This window comes from Acomys minous (assembly GCF_964271855.1).
Source record: "Acomys minous genome assembly, chromosome: 1".
In the NCBI taxonomy this organism is placed as follows: domain Eukaryota; kingdom Metazoa; phylum Chordata; class Mammalia; order Rodentia; family Muridae; genus Acomys; species Acomys minous.
Window position 1 is genome coordinate 4011690 of NC_140483.1, and position 19663 is coordinate 4031352.

Below are 19663 nucleotides of genomic sequence, written 5' to 3' on the forward strand. Positions count from 1 at the left end.
GATTAATTTTTTTTTTCAGTTAACGGTGGAATTCGGCCATATTCTTATGATAGCATATAGGAAGCTGGCTCGTTTCCTACAGTTCGCTAGGCAGTCTTACAGAACATAGTCAGAGACGCGATTATGTTTATGTGTCCTTAAGTTAGATCTTTGAAGAGTAGGCCTGAGAAAACAATGTTGAGAAGATGGAAAAACGCCTTAACGCCCTGCTCCCTTCTAGAAGTTTGTGTTCGTATCCTCTCCTTGGGACTGCTGTAGTTACACTCTGCCTTTTTCTTTCTTTCCAAGAACTTTGCACAAGTAACTTCTTCCCCTGAGTTAGGAATGGCCGCCGTGCACGATGGTTGGGAGCTGTTTTTGGAGCTAAGCACCTGAGATTCAATTCCACCTCTTTTTTTAATATGCCCAAGGAAGGCTATTGAAACTTCCTATGTGATACATTTTCTGTCCATCTGTCCACCTTTCAGCCTGTCTTTCTTCCTCTTTACAGATACTTGGCCAGTGATAGGCATTGGAATCCATTTCTTGTTACTCCTGAAATCTGTGAGTCTCCTTTCCCCTCCAGGGATGCTGGGCCACTCTTGGTCACTTCAGCACACGCCTGAGGATAATTACAGCCACTTGCAGGCATCTACTGCTGCCTAAACACAGCAAATTAATTTCTATAAAAGCTGTGTGGGCTGATCTTCAGACAGTCAAGCACGCAAGCATCTTACATTGTAATGCCCCAAACTGAGTTGGCTTCCCCCCAAAATCTGCTCTCTGCTTTGGGGAGTGACGTTACTTTAAAGTGGATATCCCCAGCCAAAACCGAGAGTCGCTTAAGGCTCCATGGCTTCACTGCATGTTCACACGTTCCCTTAAGCTGCTTGTCTAGGTCGCTGTTTCATCCCCACCAGCCCCCTCATCCCACACACTGCGTCTGCTCCATTTTCTCGCACACTTCACTAGACTTCCCTGATGCTTTACTCCCTGGAGTGTAACAAGCCTCCAAAATGTGCATCTAAAAGTTTTTAGAATAAGCTTAAGCATGCAACAATATAATTTCTAGCCTTATTAAGACTGTTAGCATCTTGAGATTAAAAATGTTATCATAACCTTTTAAATACATCTGACAAGCTGGGTGTGGTGGCGCACGCCTTTAGTCCCAGCACTCTGGGGGTAGAGGCAGGCTGATTGCTGTGAGTTCAAGGCCAGCCTGGTCTACAAAGCAAATCTCAGAGCCAAGACTACATAGAGAAACCCTGTCTCAAAAAACCAAAATAAATAAATCTGACAGTATAAACAGTCACTGTAGCAACTTGGTAGTCATGGTCTCTATTTTTTTAAATGTAAGCAAACACAATAACTGTTGGGTGTTCTACATGGTTGCCTTATCTTTTGAATTTATTTCGCTTTTTTGTTCCTGCCCCAAATTTATCCCATCGTAATTTAATGTATCCTTGAAAAATTCTTATTACTGTGTCATGCCCTGTCAAAAACATGCCAGGTGCTGTTTTCCGCGGCTTTAATGCCTGTGAGTCCTGAAGGCTTTCCTTGGGCTGAATTATCACCATAGCTATTAATAGTGGGCAATTGTTAGAAGCTGAATAACTTTTTATAATGTTTTAAGCAAAATTTTTATGAATTTTAAGAAATGGATTTAGGTACATGGTGTCTTATGTTCTCAGTTTGTCTTATAGTTAGGACCTCACTAATTTTTTATTTTTATTTAAAAACATATAATGGACACAAGTATGTCTTTCGGCAATGCAAGATGTAAGCCGGGGACATGAGAATACCTTCCTTTTGTAAAAGAAGAAAGGAGGTGATGAAGATGGTAGGGAAGGAAGGGGGCGCTCAACCTCAGACAGCAGCTTTGGAAGTAGTGCCGTGTGGGGGTTGTTGGCTGTCGGGGTGTTGATACTCTGAAAACGTGAAGCCTTGGTTATGTGTGAGCGCCGGCCTTAAGCTGTCTGTTGAGGAACGATGGACTGTTCCTCAGTTGAGGACTGGGGAGCATTGCAGGTTCATCTTCACAGCACAGTAAGAACCCACGTGTGTTGTGGGGAGCTGCAGAAAGAACGGGGTAACTAGGGAGCACTCAGTGAGTCACTTTAAACTCTTAAATATTAGTTGCGGGTGTAAAGAGGCAGAGTTGAGCAATAGCTTAATTGTGAAAATATCCAGGGCATATGATTCCTCTTTGCATCCATCTGATGTAATTTGACTTTAAAAATCCCACATCATACACGTTTGCATCTTTTCAGATGTGGCCGTTTGTTTTCAAATTAATTTTTTTAGATGAGTATTTGTGAACCTAATGTTCCTTTAGTGGTCTTTCACAGACTACTTATAGTGGTACTTAATACTGAAATTATGGAGCAGTGTCCCCATGAGCAATTTTAAATCTAGATTAATTTCTTTTTCTCCTTTCTTCGCATTCCTTCTCAAACTAGATTTGGTGGAGGTTCTGTTGGGCTAAAGTGTCTTCTCTGTCCAAGAGGGGCTGCCTTTCTCATCATCTTTGTCACGTCCTTTCTTCTATTTTGCAAAAGGAAGGCATTGTCTCCAGATATAGAAACCTTTGGCTGCTCTACAGATTTGTAAATAAACAAGAATGTAAGAGTTGGTATGCCCTAAGATGTTGGTTTGTTTAACTGTTTGCAGTGCTCTCAACTTGTTAGATCATTACTTAGATCTGATCCTTAGCGGTTACTTATTGAGTGAATGTTTCTCTTACTGAAGCTGAGCATATAAATCTACAAATGTACGTTAGAACGTTGCTTTCTTTCTGAATAAACAAAAATTTAAGTTGCTCTCTAAAACCTCTCTTACCTAATTTCTTAGTGGCAGGTACATACCACTTTTAAGTTATTTTTGTATATGTTAAAAGCAAAATGAACTTTTATTTGTCTGATTTAGTTGTTCTCTCAGAGGATTACTACCTCTGTCTGCTAACCTAGGCCTAGAACGTTCTCACCCTCTGAGGCGTCCTGCTTAATGAGCTCGCCCTTACTTGTTCTTTCTGAGCTCTGGGCTGGCTGGTTCAACTCTGCTGTTCTGGCTCAAACTCCTCTCCCAGCCGATTGAGTCAATCTGGCTTCTCAGCCTCGCCTTGGCCTCAAACTAACTCAGCAATCTGCTCTAATCTCCTGGCTCCTCATTCTCCGGCTTATTCTGTCTTCACTTGTGCCTGGCTTGTTCTCATATTCAACCTCTCCTGGGAAAACTGCCTCCTCCCCCTACTTGCGTTGCCTGTTAAGTAGCTTCCCTTTTCCTCTCCTCCTGAGAGCCGGGCATATCCTAGTCTGCCAAATCTTCCTCTGGTTTGTCTTTTTTTCTGCTATTCAGTTATACATCACTTTCAAACACAGGTGTTTCCTTCTACAAACTAACTTTACCTTTGTTTGGGGTTAAAGGCATGTACCACCACGCCTGGACCTAAGCTTTTCTTTACCTGAAACTTGTACTGTACCAGGCTGGCCTTGAACTCAGATCTGCTTGCTTCTGTCTCCTGGATTAAAAGTGTGTTTGTATTCTAGCAGGATCACATAGACCTAGAAGGTCTTTGCCAGAGCAGCCATGTTCTGAATTAAAACTCTTCTGCAGCTAAGATACTATGACTGGGCTCCTGTTAGAATTTTAGGATCCTAGAATTTCAGCCCTCTTAGGAAAGTGGACGTTAGATATTAGTGAATGTGTCACTCACTCAGTACGAAGGTTGATGCAGTAACCCTTTGAATGCTGATTATATATGCTTTGCTTTGCTGTTCGAGGCAGGGTTTCTCTGTGAAACCCAGGCTCTCCTGGAACTTGCTGAGATTAAAGGTGTGGCCCACCATGCCGCATTTGCGTGTATGTGATGATTGCTATTTACTTGAGAGTTTCTCATAGAGACTCCCAAAGCAAGCTTTTCGTGGAACGGGGTAACAGTTTAATTGGTGATGCTTTAGGCTCTTTGTTTGCTAGAAGAGGCAGAGTTCTTTATGTACAAGGGCACTAGTGCTCATCATAATCACTAATTTTCTATATTTAAGATGGTAAAACCAAGTTGGATGTGGTAGGACACGCCCTTTAATTCCAGCACTTGGGAGTTCAGAGGTAGTTCTCTGAGTTCAAGGCTACAGAGTGAGTTCCAGGACAGCCAGAGCTGTCTGAACATAATGAGACTTTGTCTCAAAAAACATATGTATGGGCTGGGCGTGGTGGTGCACGCCTTTAATCCCAGCACTTGGGAGGCAGAGGCAGGCAGATCACTGACTTCGAGGACAGCCTGGTCTACAATGCGAGTCCAGGACAGCAAAGGCTACACAGAACCCCTGTCTCGAAAAACCATATGTATGGCATAACCCAAGTGGCCTCAACAATTGGGGATGTTTTTATTTCTTTCTTAGAACTGCTTAAGAAAGTACCAGAAATGTCTGGGTATGGTGGCTGCAGGCCTTTAATCTCGGCAGACGGATCTCTAAGTTTGAGGCCAGCCTGGTATATATACAGAGTGAGTTCTAGGACAGCCAAGGAAACCCTGTCTCAAAGCAAAAAAAGAAAAGAAAATACCAAACGTGGTATTCTGGAGAGCCATCGATAGTAGTTTGTTAAATATGTAATGTTCTGTACAAACAATTATTTAGCCAGGTATGGTAGCTCATAACTTTGATCCCTATCACTTGGGTGGGGCAGAAGCAGGATCAAAAGACAGACAGCAAAACTGAAGATGTTTATCTGTAGATCAGTAGGAAGTGCTAAAGCATGACGTTCCGTTCTGACTCTTGAAGGGCGTGTCTTGTTTTAGGGAGGTCCTCACGGTACCCTCTGCAGTCCCTGTTACGAGGCTATCAGTGCAGCTGCAATGACGAGCACACGTCCTACGGAGACGCGGGCGTCCCTGTCCCTCCCTTTGGGTGCACCTTCTGTACTGGTAAGGAAGTGACTGCCCTGAGCGTAAACAACTGTATTTCCTACTTAGAGGGAAAATACACTTTGAAAGAAAAGTTACTTGGATGTTAAGATTATTCTTATAACTGTTCTCTCATGATTTACAAGGTATATGGGGTTTTTTTTTTTATTAATTTATTATTATGTATACAGTGTTTGCCTGCATGTGCACCGGCAGGCCAGAAGAGGGCATCAGATCTCATTATAGATGGTTGTGAGCCACCATGTGGTTGCTGGGAATTGAACTCAGGACCTCTTTAGGAGCAGTCAGCACTCTTAACTTCTGAGCCACCTCTCTAGTACAGGTATATGTTTTTTTAATGAAGTCTTTTAGCAATCATTTTTAAAATGTGAATAGAAATAGAAGTTCTTGCCTCCAGTCTTACAGTTTAATTGAGGAAAGGTTATAAAAGAGAAGTTTAAAACCAATAGATTCCACCTGCTGGGGGTCTGTATCATGCTTTCGTCACCATTGGCCAGTACAACTCTTGACTTGGTCAACTTGGAGTATCTGAAGACTCTTAGTGGTTTTGAGTCAATTTTTCATTTTATGTGTATCGGTGTATGTCTGTCTACCACAGAGGCCATCCTTTGATCCTAGGGAACTGGAGTTACAGACAGTTGTGAACTGTCATGTGGGTGCGGGACTCAAACGCCACTCCTCTGTAAGAGCAGCCAATACGCCCCCGTTTTGAGTCATGTAGCCCTTCTGTGCTCAGTGGAAAATCCTGTGTGTTCTGTGTTTATTCTCAGCTCCCGGCATGGAGCACATCTTAGCGGTTGCCAATGAGGAAGGCTTCGTCAGACTCTATAACACAGAGTCACAGGCTAGCAAGAAGACGTGCTTCAAGGGTACGTGTCGTCCTTAACACTTCAGTTCAGAAAGCCTTTGGTCAATTACTCTTCATACAAATGTAGTGAGCGGCATTATGTCCATGGTCCAGCTTGGTAGAGGTGAGCCCCTCCACAGGAAAAGGAGTCAGCGCATGCCGGACCTTGAATGCCACAAAGTAAAGTCAGACCTACGTCGTTCCCTTGTTAGGGCCTTGTGAAGGTTTTGACCTACAGAATGTTTCAAGAAGAGCCTATTTTAGAGACTACTTCTGATACTCAAAAAATAATTTTATTTATTTGGGGATGGGGGCTTTGGGTAAGTGCATGCACACAAGTATATGTGAGTGTGGAGCCCAGATTGGGGTGTCTTCCTTAGTCATGCTCTGCCTTAACTTTTTGAGGCAAAGTCTCTCATTGAACTTACTATACTTGGACCTGGTATTTATTTGGGTGTTGGGCATGTGAACCCAGAGCCTCTTGTTTGTGCAGCAAGTGCTTTACCCACTCAGCTAACTCTCCAGCCCTCATTTAACTTTAGATGCTAGCTCTCGCATATGTCGTGGAGATGAGTGGTATCTGACTCCCTAATGCTCGTTGGCTTGTTGACAGAGTACTAGCCACTGTCTTATAATTAAAACTTGCAAGGTGTCTTGATTTCAGTGCTGTGAAGAGACACCATGACCATAGCAAGTCTTATAAACACTTCATTGGTGCCGCCTCACAGTGTCAGATGGTTAGTCCATTGTCATGGTGGGAAGTTTGGCAGCGTGCGGGCAGACATGGCGTTAGAGAAGCCCAGAGTTCTGCATCTTGATCTGCACGGAGCAGAAGGAGACTGTGTGCCACGCTAGGCATGTAGGAGACCTCACAGCCCGCCCCACAGTGACACACTTCCTCCAACAAGGCCACGCCTCCTAGTAGTGCCATTCCCTGTGGGCCAAGTATTCACACACATGAGTCTAAGGGGTCATTGCTATTCAAACCACCACCCAAGGTGTTTAATGTCACGTCTACATTTTTTTTGCTTAGAGTGGATGGCTCACTGGAATGCTGTCTTTGACCTGGCCTGGGTCCCTGGTGAACTTAAACTTGTAAGTGACTTCATTTTATCAGGTCTGGGTAGGTGCTGATAAAGAGTTTCTTTGTTAAATTTCCTATGTTACTCTTGGAAGGTTACAGCAGCAGGTGATCAAACAGCCAAATTCTGGGATGTAAAAGCTGGTGAGCTGATGGGAACATGCAAAGGCCACCAGTGCAGCCTCAAGTCCGTAGCTTTTTCCAAGTTTCAGAAAGGTAGGTTTGTGTTCATCATTTTATCTCTTTAGTGGTGGGGAGATGCCATGCTGTGTTTGTTTCTGTCTTTGCCTTCTCCAAGTTGTTACTTTACCCAACTAGGTGGTAGAGAAGTTATTATAACTGAAAATCTTAATGAAGTTAAGTTAGTTAAGGCCCGTTTAATTTATTTTTATTACTATTTTTAATGTGTATGGGTCTTTTGCCTGCATATATGTTTGTGTGTCGCATGTGTGCAGTGCCTGCCGAGGCCAGATGAAGGCAGTGAGTCCCTGGAACGAGAGTTAGGAAGGGTGTGAGCCACCATGAGGGTGCTGGGACCCCGACCAGGCCCTCAGGAAACTCAGTGCTCTTAACCTCTGCACCATCTCTCCAGCCCCGTGTCCATCCTTAGGTCATTATCTCCAGCTTGTCCTGGGAAGTTAATGATTTAGGGCAACTTTGGTTTTTATCTGAAACCATTGAAGATGAGTTAGTACGGTTGCAACTTTGAGGCAGGGTCTCACTACTGTAGCCTTGTAGACCTTGCTTTGTAAAGCAGGCTGGCCTTAAACTCACTGAGATTCATCTGCTTCTGCCTCCAGGTGCTGGGACTAAAAGCAGATGCCACTACAGTTGGCAAAAATGCCCTGTTTTTATAAGGAATAGCTGCATTTATTCACACAAATACTCGGGAATATTAAACTAAGCTATTGAGTTGGTTTAGACTATTTTGGCAAAGCTAAATTTTTATTTGTTTGTTTTCCTGAGACGGGGCCTCTGATTACCCAAAAACTGAGAGAGAAAGTAGACTGACCAGGGCAGCCGACTGGCCCCGGCCCTGAGAGAAGCAGGAGCAGGACACAGGGAGGGAGGGCAGGAGGAGAGCATAGCTGCAACAGCAGGGCTGTAACACAGCTGGGGGGGCGCAAAACAATGACTTACTTGCATTTTGAGCAGCTTTGGGTCTCTGTAAAGAGTTTCCATCTGCTGCAAAAAGAAGCTGCTTTGATGAGGACTGAGCCCTACTTTACCTGGCTGGTGCACTAGAGAATATTTTTAGATGTCTTTTCTCTGCCTGTTTTTCATCTGTAAAACAGGAAGAGTGGTGCTTACCTACTAGACTGACCGGACATTTTGAGATCATGTGTGAAAAGCATGTAGAGTAGTATATATCACTTAAGATAGTAAGCTTCTGGGGCGGAGAGGTGGCCCAGAGGTTTTGAGCACTGGCTGCTCTTCCAGAGGTCCTGAGCTCAATCCCCACCAACCACATGGTGGCTCACAACCATCTATGATGAGATTTGGTGCCCTCTTCAGGTGTGTAGGCACACATGTAGTCAGAATGCTGTATACATAATAAGTAAATAAATCTTTTTTTTAAAAAAAGATAGAAAGCTTCCCAGTATGTTAACAATTGCTTGGTGTTACCATTTTCTCACTATAATCTCTATTGCCAAATTCAGTATTTTCAGGGACTGCATTCTCTGGGAAATTTAAATGGAAATGTGTCTTTGACTGGTTTTGCTAACATCTTGGTTAACTTTTCCCACAGCTGTATTTTGTACAGGTGGGAGAGATGGCAACATTATGATCTGGGACACCAGGTGCAACAAAAAAGGTAAGCTAATTCTGCCTTATTTTTAATAAAGTGTACAATCGCCCTATGTTTAATAAGATCCTCAAGCTAAAATGGGAATGGTAGTGATTCCACCTGGGTGCCAGCAGGGGGCACTAGTTCACACTAAATTTTGTTCACTGCTCAACTCTCAAGATAATGATTATTGCAAAGCTATTCGTACTTTTAATCTCCTCTGAATTATAATTTTATTTACATAAATTATTGATAGAATTAAAGCTACTAATGCATAGGTTCACTGAATAAAGGTTTGTTTTGGATATTGTTTGTTTTTAATTTTCCTTTTTTGGGCAAGGCACTTGTCATCAAAGCCTAACTACTTGAGTTCAGTTCCCACGTGGTAGAAGAGGACAAACTCTCAAGTTGTTCTCTGACCTCTGACCTCTGCCACCATGGGATACATTCTCCTCCTAAAAATTTGCCTTTTAGTTTTAAAGAATCAGATTAAATTAAATTTAAGCTTGTATTACACCATGGTGGTATTAAGGCAGATGGTAGTGATTTATTTACCATTAATTTCTGAGTTGATTATAAAATATTAAACCATTTTTGGGAGCAATTTTAGTTTCATAGCAGCATTAAAGTACAGACTTCATACATGGTTGACACCTACACGCACAGCCTCCCGGCAGCTCTCTGCATTCGGCTGGTAGGTGTCGACGCCTGACCACCTCAAATCCATAGTTTGTAGTAGGGTTTCATCTTCATGTTACACGTGCTATGGACACTGACAAATAGATGGTGTGTACCTGCCATTAGCACATAGAATAGTTTCATTGCCCTAAAACAGTCTGTGCGCTGCCGTTCATATCCATTACCTCACTAAGCCTTGCTACTACTGATTGTCTTTTTAACTGTCTCCATGGTTTTCCAGATTTTCATAATCACAGTCATAACTTACTTTTAGCACAAATTAAAATTCTGTTGTCCAGATATACCACATTGTATCCACTCACCCGTTAAAGGTTACCTTGGTTGTTTCCAAGTTTTAGCCATTATGAATAAAACCGCTATGAATTATATCTGATTTTCTTTTTGTATGTTATTAATTCCCCATGGGAGATAAACTGGTTCCTTGGGGGATATTATTATTTTATTTTTTATTGTTTATATACACATGCTACAGCACCCGTGGGTATCAGAGGACAACTTACAGGCATCCACTCTCATTTGAACATGTGGGTTAGGGTAGCTGAACTCAGGCATCAGGCTTGGCCACGGCACCTTTACCTACTCAGTCATCTCATGTAACTTTAGGGTTCTATGTAAAAATGTCCAAATGTTATATTCAGCTTAAAATCAGAAAACACTAAAAATCAGTGTCCTTGGACCTTTTCAGATGGATTTTATAGACAAGTGAATCAAATCAGTGGAGCTCACAATACTGCAGATAAGCAAACGCCTTCAAAACCCAAGAAGAAGCACAATTCAAAGGGGCTCGCTCCTTCTGTGGTAAGGTTTGAGAGAAGCACATGTGTAAACACTGGGCTTTGTTGTTGTGTTTGCTTGTTCTTGAGACAAGATCTCTGCGTATGCTTAGGCTGGCCTGGAGTACATGATGTTTGTATTTCTGTCAAGTGTGGGACTGTCGATGTGTGCCACTGTGCCCGACTTTGGTGGACCCTAACAATAGGGGAGAAGCAAATATCTCTTAAGGAATTTGTTGGTCGTAAAAGAGGGATGTGCTTTCTTAGTATTAAGTTTCGGGGGTGCTTCCTAGATTTGGTAGATTGTTCTTTTATATAATGACTTGTATGATTTTTGAGCATACTCAGTCGTGCAAATGTTTAAGCAAAGACTATTAAACAGAAACTACACTGGTAGGCAGGCTAGCCTACGCACTGTAGATCCATACCAACACCTCAGAGTCGCATGGACTTGGGGAAAGGAGCAAGTCACCTTGAGTGATAGAAACATATTCAGAACATTAAGAGAACCCTGGTGTTCAGGGCATGGTGGTTTGCTATGGAGTAAAAGCACATGCAGCCTTTAAGCCAGCAGGTCTCAGCCTCTTGGTTAAGACCCCTTTGAGAGTCCTGCACTATCAAATTCCTAACATTACGATTCATAACTAGCAAAATTACAGTTAAGAAGTAACAATAAAAATAATTTTATGGTTGGGGGTCACCACAACATGTAGAACTGTATTAAAGGGCCTCAGCATCAGGAAGGTTGAGAACCACTGCTTTAAATCAATGATTTAAAAATAAAAATAAACCAAGTCATTACTAGCTTCTTTCTTTCTTTCTTTCTTTTTTTTTTTTTTTAAGACAGGGGTTTTTTTTTATAACCACTGGAACTCCCTCTGTAGATCAGGCTGGCCTTGAGCTCCTAGAGATCCGCCTGGCTCTGCCTCCTTGAGTCTAGGATTAAAGGTGTGCACCATTAGCACCCAGCCATTACCAACTACTTTCAACTAGCATCTTCTTCTTCTTTTTTTTTTTTTAAGATTTATTTATTATGTATACAGTGCACATTAAATCATATTATAGATGGTTGTGAGACACCATGTGGTTGCTAGGAGTTGAACTCAGGACCTCTGGAAGAGCAGTCAGTGCTCTCAACCACTGAGCCATCTCTCTAGCTCCCTAAACTAGCATCTTAACTGCAATTTTTTTCACAGTCTTAAAGAATGTGAGTTCAGAGCTTTAATTAACCAGAAAAAGTGAATAAGCTGTCACACTTTCAAAGCACTTTATCTCAGTATTTGAGGGAAACTGTACCCTTTGGTCCTGTAGAAAGATGGGAGCCTCAGAGCTAACAGTGAGGCTGGCAAACATTGTATCGTTTCAGCTACAGACCCCAGAACCCATCCTCTGTGTGCAGGATGCCTTGTTTTAGCTCCTCTGCCACTCTTACTCCCTACAAAGGGTGTAGGTCTGATCTCTTTTCCCTAGCCTTTTGAGGATGGCCAGCAGCTCCCTGTTACTTACTTTGAGGTGCCTGGTATTCCCAGTTCCCTTGGATGTATCCTAGTGAGGGTGACTCACAGACACTCAGTAGCTGGTGGTATTGGACCGAGGGAATTGCTGTGCTTGTGGAAAGTGAGTGGGTGCTTCTTGCAGGACTGAGGGCAGCTTCAGGCATGTGGGAAGACAAGTTCGACTTATAAGATACCCCTGCCCCCCACCAGCCGAGCCCTTTTGTTATATGGCTCAGGCATACCAGCAAACATAACCATGTTATACCCTGATACAGCTGCACTATATCACCCATACGTCACAGCTGTGGAATGTGCTGCTGTAGCAGAAGCTCAAAAAAATGCCATTAGCACATCTTTTTCCTAAGAAATGGCTGTTGATCTCATTAATGCCGTTTTCTGGTATTCCTGGTATATAAGGTCTGAATAAATATTTAGGAGGAAGTGTAACTGCTGAGCTGTTGCGACTGAAGGCTGTGCTCTTCAGCCCGTACCCTACATCCATGAATAGAGACAGTGGTCTGTGGAGACCACATGGCATTAAAATGTCACATTTTATTGGATTCCAAGAAAACTTGTGAGGAGATACAGCTCCCCTAGTCAGCACCTTGTCTGTGCCTGTAACTGGATGTGTACAGCAGCATGTCCTGGTGAATCAGACACAGGGAAGAGCAGTTTCTGGTGTGCATCTCATGAGTAGGAAGCTTCTGAGCAGACTGCACAAGTCCTTGTTGAGTTTATTCCTGTGTGTGTGTGCACATGTTGGTGGGTAGGCATGTGGAAATCAGGACAGCCTGGAGAGGCCATTTCTCCAGCAAAGTCTCTTGTGATCAAGCTTGCACAGTGAGTGCCTTTTCAGCTCCTGAGCCATCTTGCTAACAAGTCAGTGGTAACATATAGAACAGTAATGTTTGGGTTATTGTCTTAGTAACACATACCTAGAATTACTTGGGGACCGTCAACATGGCTCAGTGGGGGAAAAGGTTTGTTATTCCTGGTGCCCTGCAGTTGGTCCCTGGAACCCACAGCCTGGGAGGAGAGAACTGACTGGCAGGTTGTCCACTGACCCCCCACACGTGCGCCATGGCGTGCACAGAGAGCTCAGAGGACAGCGCAGGGAGCCTAGTTCTCCCTACCGTGTGGTCCTAAGCATTGAACTCAGTTTTCCAGGCTGAACCATCTTACCAACCTCAGGAAATGTTGTGGGTGTTTGGTTGGTTTGGTTTTGGGCTCTTTTGATACTGAATCTCTACATACCCTGGCTGACCTGGAACTTACTATGTCCATCAGGTTGGCCTCAACTCAAGGAGATCTACTTGCCTCTGCCTCCCACATGCTAGAATTAAAGGCATGTGCCACCATGCCCTGCATACATATGTATGTATGTGTGTGTGTATATATATATTTTTTTTTTATTAGAATATGATGTTCTTTTTCCCCTTCCCTTTATTCCTGCCTCTTACCCTTCCCTCAGTCTCAAAGTCATGGCTTCTTTTCTTTGTTATTATTGCCTACACACATGTACATACATGCCTAAAGAAGTAAATATAACCTGCTCAGTTGTGTAGTGTATGTGATTTCAGGCCTGACTACATGGTATTGAATAACAGGGTGTGCAGCATCCTCCTGCTCTCAGCATTCCTTAATTGCTTGTGACTGTTTGTGTGAGGCCTGTGAGGTTTCCCTCTTTCGTGTTCGCATGTCTGTTAGTGTTGTGTTAGGGTCTTACTTAGCAGCCTAACAATACTAAGGTATCAGTCAGGCTTCTGGCGGTTCTGGAAGATACAGTCTTACAGCAGCTTCAGAAAAGCTAGTTTTAAGTGCCTTGTTCTTTTACTTCTGAAGGCTGTGATGCCCAAACAGAATCCCTTCTTTTTTCTTTCTTGTGCTATTAGGATTCCCAGCAGAGTGTTACTGTGGTCCTCTTTCAGGATGAGAATACATTAGTCTCAGCAGGAGCCGTGGATGGGTAAAAGACTATTTCTTCTGCTTTTCCCCAGTTCCTTTTGTGAGGTACACTAGTACCTAGTCACAGTGATGCTAATTGAGATGATACGTGTGCTGTTTGCTCCTGTAGGAGCAGCATTTGCTACATGCTGGGCAGCCTCCTTGGCTTATACCAGTACAGTTATGGCCTACATGGCTCTATGTACATGTTATCTCTGATTGGTCTGCATTCCGATGGCCAAGTAAGTCTGTGCTGCTTAGTCATTTGTTCCTTTTTCTGCAGAGTACTGTAGACAATAGATTGTTTATGTGCAGACACTCTTTACTTAAAGTACCTTTTTGCCTATTATATTTCCAAATGTAATTCTGTATTCAAGTTTTTAACTTAAAAAATGTCTTACTAATTAGGATTTCTATTATTTTCCTATGGGCATTACAATCCTTAAATGAATCCCAAGTTCTCAAGCAAGAACGAGGCGTTACCTAAGAGTCACTACTGTGTTTGTGAATGACTAGGAAAGTTTGCCCCATTTATTTCTAAAGATCCTGCCATTTTATGATGGAGGTGTAGGTTCAGATCACCCACAAAGTAGAAGCAAGGATTAGGACAGCTATCCCAACAGTCGGAATGAGAAACGTTTTCCCCTTTGGCAGGAAACAGTGTTTAGTTAAGGGGTTCTGTATAGAAATAAAGCCTGGGGTGTGCACGCTCTGTTTCAGGGGATATATGCAGAGAGCCAGGCTTAGGAAGTACTTTTTCTAGAACAATGGAACAGTGACTATCCACATCTAACCTCTGTCTTCCTTTTCCCGCTGCCCTGGAGTAAGTGCCAGTGATTCATCACTGGGTCAGATCACATCTGTTTCCGTTTTGTATGAACTATAAGCTTAGCATTGGAAACAATAGAATGAAATAGTTAAATTGAATTCACAGTAAGATGTCCTCAGTGTACCTGGGCAGTATGCCAGAGGAGATAGATTAACAGTCATTTCACATTTGAGTAAGGAAAGTTGTTGCAATAGGTCTAGACTGGCAGTCCTCAACCCACAGGGTTGTGAACCATCGGGAGTCAAACCACCCTCTCCCGGAGTCGCCAAGACCATCTGCACATCAGATTTTTACACTACAATTCATGACAGAAAGTAGCAGTGAAAATAGTTTTATGGTTGGGGCTCACCTCAACATGAGGAACTATATCAAAGGGTCACGTGACAATAGGAAAGTTGAAAACCACTGGTCTTGGCGGTCTATAAAATATTGTCTTGGATTTTAGGATAATCAAGGTATGGGATTTGCGAAAGAATTATACTGCTTATCGACAAGAACCCATGGCATCTAAGTATTTCTTGTACCCAGGTTCCAGCACTCGAAAACTAGGTAAGCCTTTGCTTCATAGGATTTTGGGGATGAAATGTACATTTTCATTTAAAAGAAAAAAATTAATATCAGGCTAATTATAGCAAAAACTTGATAAACAAGATAAATCATTTAGGGCTGGAGAGATGGATCAGAGGTTAAGAGCACTGACTGCTCTTCCAGAGGTCCTGAGTTCCCAGCAACTATATGGTGGCCCACAACTATCTACAGTCTGATCTGCCCTCTTCTGTCCTGCAGGTGTCCATGCAGGCAGAGCACTATATACAGAACAAATTTTTTTTAATGTGGCTTTTTTTTTTTTTTTAAAGAAAAGATAGTTTAAAAAAGACAAAATCCCAATATAGTTTTGACCACGTCCCCTGGATGGGGAGGCCTGGCGGCACTCAGAGGAAGGATAGCAAGTTACCAAGAAGAGACTCGATATTCTAAGAGCATATATAGGGGGATTTTTTTTTTTAAAGCAATTATGTCATGTACTGGTTTTCCCCCACACTTTAACCTCACTGATACTTTGTTACCTTTTTGCAGGATACTCAAGTTTGGTTTTAGACTCTTCTGGCTCTACTATATTTGCTAATTGTACAGATGACAATATCTATATGTTCAATATGACTGGCCTCAAGACTTCTCCCGGTAAGTTGTCTTCATTAGCTATTCATACTTACCAGGAAACTGGTGCTTGCTGTCTTGTTACTTAATATTGGTTTTCACTTTTGCTAATGTTTTGTTTTTCTAAAATAAACATCAGCCATATGAGGATTCTGCCATCTGTCGTTAGTTTCTGTGGTGTTTTCATGAGTATATGTTCCTATGACCATCTCACAAGTAAACAGAATCCTACTTTGTATGGGATATGGTCTCCTGAAATCATGCATTTTGGCCTATGTTTAGAGTTATTTTTTGTTGTGGGTTTTTTGTTTGTTGTTGTTTTGTTTGTTTGTTTGGGTTTGTTTTTGTTTTGTTTTGGTTTTTCAACACAGGGTCTGTGTAGCTTTGGCTGTACTGGACTTGCTTTGTACATCAGGCTGGTCTCGAACACACAGTGATCTGCCTGCCTTGACTCCCAAATGCTGGGATTAAAGGTGTACACCACCACACCCAGCTCTAATTTTTTTTTTTAATGTATGAGTTTTTTTTGCTTACATGTATATATATCAAGTACACACCTGGTATTTGAGTGTTAGAAACAAGTATCAGATCCCCTAGAACTAGTTACAGAGGTTTGAGAGCCACCAAATGGGTGCTGGGAATCAGACCTAAGTCCTCTGTAAGAACCTGTGCTATAAACCACTGAGCATCTCTCCAGCCCCTAAGATGATCTTTTCTGATTTCCTATTTAATACGCTGTTCTCAACTTTTATCCTGTTAAAATTAGAGGATTAAATTTGTTTAGACTTCCCTGATCATTTTCGACTTCTCAGTGTTAAAGGAAAACATTTATCTCCTGAGGAGTTTCTTCCCAGGCGTACCTTTTTTTTTTTTTTTTTTTTTTTAACAAAAACAAAAACAAACTTTTCTCTCTCCCTCGAGAATATAAAATTAGGGGGTGGGGAGCTAGAGAAATGGCTCAGCAGTCAAGAGCACTTGCTACTCTTGGAGAGGAGCCAGACTCAATTCCAGTGCATAAAGCAGCTCACATCTGCCTTAACTCCAGTTCCAAGAGATCAGGTGCGCTCTTCTGGCCTTGGTATAGGACACCAGGCGTGCACATGGTACACAAATAGGCAGAAGAACAGTCGTGTACATATAACAAAAATAAGTAAATATGCTTTAAAGGATATAACTTAAGACTAGTAAATATTTTAAAAGAAGCCCATTTTCAAAGCACACTGTGGGTTAGGGATTGCATTATTTTAAGATAATCAGCTACTTTAGCCATCTAAATATGGACTAGTACTATGGTTCTTCAAGTTTACTTTTGTTTAAAAAAAAAAAAAAACAACTTTGAATTCAGCCAGCCATGGTGGCAACCACCTTTAATCCCAGCAGAGACGGCGGGTCTCTGTAAGTTTGAGGCCAGCCTGGTCTACAAAAAACAAGTCCAGGACAGCCAAAACACTGTTACACAGAGAAACTCTGTCTCAAAAAATCTTTGTGAATTCCACATCCCATTCCCAGAGCCACTTAGTTCCCAAACGAGCTGATAAGCAAGAAACCTGGAAATCCTATGGACTTGGGTCACTTCGGTTGTGCTCTTAGAGGGTTTCCAAATATCTCCCCAGCTATCTTAGGGTTATGTGATCTACAGCAGTGCCATGGTTGGTGTGACCTTTCAAGGACCCAGGCACAGCTGTGCACAGGTTTAATCCCAGCAGCCGGGGGCCAGAAGCAGGAACACAGACCCTGAGTTCAAGGCCAGCTGGTCTAAATAAAGTTCCAGGATAGCCGGGGCTGCAGAGCAGGCCTCTCTTGGTAAGGTGCTCACCATTCAGACATGAGGGCCTGAGTCTGCCCTGTGCCAAAGGGGCCCTGCAGCACACACCTGTGCTCTCTACTGGGGGAGCAGAGATGGGAGAATCCTGGAGCCTGTTGGCCAGCTAATCTTGTGGATTTGGTGAGCTTCAGGTTCAGTGAAAGACTTGTCTTGGGTTGGAGGTAGAGTAATGAGGAGGACACCTGACCTCCAACCTCTGGCCTCCACATAGTGTGTATACACTACACAGGGCACACACACAAGATAAAAACGTAATCTTGATTCATTTGTCAGGCATATACTATTTTATGTATATTTTCCTATAATGTAGCACCAAAAGGTCTTGGGTTTAGTTTGCCATTCTGCCACTAAACACTTAGTAGTAATAATTTAATAACTCTTTTCTGCCCTTTAAAAATTGTTCTCATGGATAGCTTTGTTTTAGAACACTAACCGGGACTGTTGGCACATGCTTTTAGTCCAGCATTCAGATGGCAGAAGTGGGCAGATATTTAGAGTTTGAGGACAACCAGGGCTACATAATAAAGAGACCCTGTCTCAAAAAGTAATAGAGAAAGAGGGGTGTATGTGTGTTTCAAATGTGTGTATAAAATTTTATCTGGTAATTACTTGCCCTTTCAAGACTTTGGAAAAGACAAAGACTTCATGCTTGTGATTTTTTTTCTTTTAATTCACAACATTGTAATGTCCTGAGTAGTAGCTACCCCATTTCCAGCTCAACAGAGAAGCCCGTTCTTACAGTCCTGGAGTTTGGGGCCCTAGGTGGGAAGGTCAGGGGTTCACGGTCACTTTAGGCTGCATAATGACCCTTCAGCCCAGAACAACAGCAAATCGAAGTGATTCAGTTACAATGAAAGCTGCTATTGGGTATTAAAGGAGAGGTTTTGCCATATCTGAAACATTCATGGTGTGCTTCATATCAGCTTCTCCTAGACCAGCAGAGGGCAATAAAAACAGGGTTAGTGGGAAATTCAGTTTATAGTTTTCCATTCATAGTTGAGTGCAGAAGATGAATAATTCCATTTTGGAGCAGTACTCGGAATGAAGGAGCTTCTTTATTCTGTAGGTCTTTATCAATAGAGTTTTGTTGGTGGTGGTTGTTTTATTGTTGTTTTTGGTTTTTCAAGACGACAGGGTTTCTCCGTAGCCTATCCTGGAACTCTAGATCAGGCTGGCCTCAAAATCAGAGATCGCCTGCCCCTGCCTCGACCTCCCGAGTGCTTAAAGTTGTGCACTGCAGCCTGGGCTGTATCTAAGTTGACTTGTATAGTAAGAATCTGTGGTGTGGAGAGTATTTGATATTTGCGTGTTGAGTGTTGAATTGTGTGTGGGTGTTGTGCCTGCGAGTATAACCCAGCTATATATACCGTTCTGGGCCACCACGTGGTGCTGGGAACTGAGCAATGTCAGTGCTCCTGACACTGAGCCTTCTCTTCAGAACTAGGGTTTGTTTGTTTGTTTCTTTAAAAGGTATAAATACAAAGATTCTTCCAATGTATTCTAAAAGTGGAATGGATACTGGGAGCACTTACTTCCAAAAGTCATTAAAGTTTTGCTCCTACCTCTTTCCCTCTGGTATGCATTCAAATGTGTTGGTTTTTCCCTGCTTTATCTTTAAATTCTCTGGTAAGTAGGCTTTATCCTTTAAACTTACTTGCTTACTTACTTTTCTTTTCTTCTTCTTCTTCTTCTTCTTCTTCTTCTTCTTCTTCTTCTTCTTCCTCCTCCTCCTCCTCCTCCTCCTCCTCCTCCTCCTCTTCTTCTTCTGTTTTTGTTTGTTTTTTCAAGACAGGGTTTCTCTGTGTAGCCTTGACTGTCCTAGACTCACTTTGTAGACCAGGCTGGCCTTGAACTCATAGCAGTCTACCTGCCTCTGCCTCCCAAGTGCCGTCTTTTAAACTTTCTAGTAGCATTCTGATGCCAGCAGTCTCGGGAACACATTGTACAAGATGTGGTCTCTTGCTCTTTCACTGTGGATAGTGAAAATCCTAACCCTAATGATGAACGTACATTGTCCTTCACTAGGCCCATCTATCGTCAGCTTCTTAAAAGAAGTGGAATTGAGGGGGGGAAAAAGCTGGGAGGATCTTTGGGCTTGAGTTTACAGCCTGGTCTACAGAGTTGAGTTCCAGGACAGCCAGAGCCACACAGAAACCCTGTCTTGAAAAGGCCAAATAAATAAACTTAAGCATCTCAACCAGAATTCAGAAGATTCTTTTCATTTTATCTTTTAATGCAACAAATATTTAAAGTTTTATTCTGTTTAAAGTACTACGGTCTTTAAAAAAAAAAGTGAGATGTATCCTCAAGAAGCTCACAGTC

At 42.4% G+C, this 19663-nt stretch overlaps 1 protein-coding gene and 1 long non-coding RNA gene across 6 annotated transcripts in view; one reads left to right on the plus strand and one right to left on the minus strand.

The window, feature by feature from the left end:
* The window catches only part of LOC311601368, a 128679-nt gene that overhangs the window by 75187 nt on the left and 33829 nt on the right, over nt 1-19663 (minus strand). The window lies entirely within an intron of this gene.
* DTL (denticleless E3 ubiquitin protein ligase homolog) overlaps nt 1-19663 on the plus strand; it is a 37522-nt gene that overhangs the window by 712 nt on the left and 17147 nt on the right. For 3 of the 5 annotated variants that reach the window (XM_084788536.1, XM_084788535.1, XM_084788537.1), the window contains exons 2-10: nt 4775-4900; nt 5671-5769; nt 6781-6842; nt 6924-7044; nt 8579-8644; nt 10002-10114; nt 13478-13551; nt 14804-14907; nt 15436-15540. In XM_084788536.1, coding sequence (XP_084644662.1) covers nt 4775-4900; nt 5671-5769; nt 6781-6842; nt 6924-7044; nt 8579-8644; nt 10002-10114; nt 13478-13551; nt 14804-14907; nt 15436-15540 — 870 coding nt within the window. Of the gene's footprint in view, nt 1-4774; nt 4901-5670; nt 5770-6780; nt 6843-6923; nt 7045-8578; nt 8645-10001; nt 10115-13477; nt 13552-14803; nt 14908-15435; nt 15541-19663 lie in introns of those variants that run through there. The other 2 variants (XM_084788538.1, XM_084788539.1) reach the window with 2 other exon arrangements.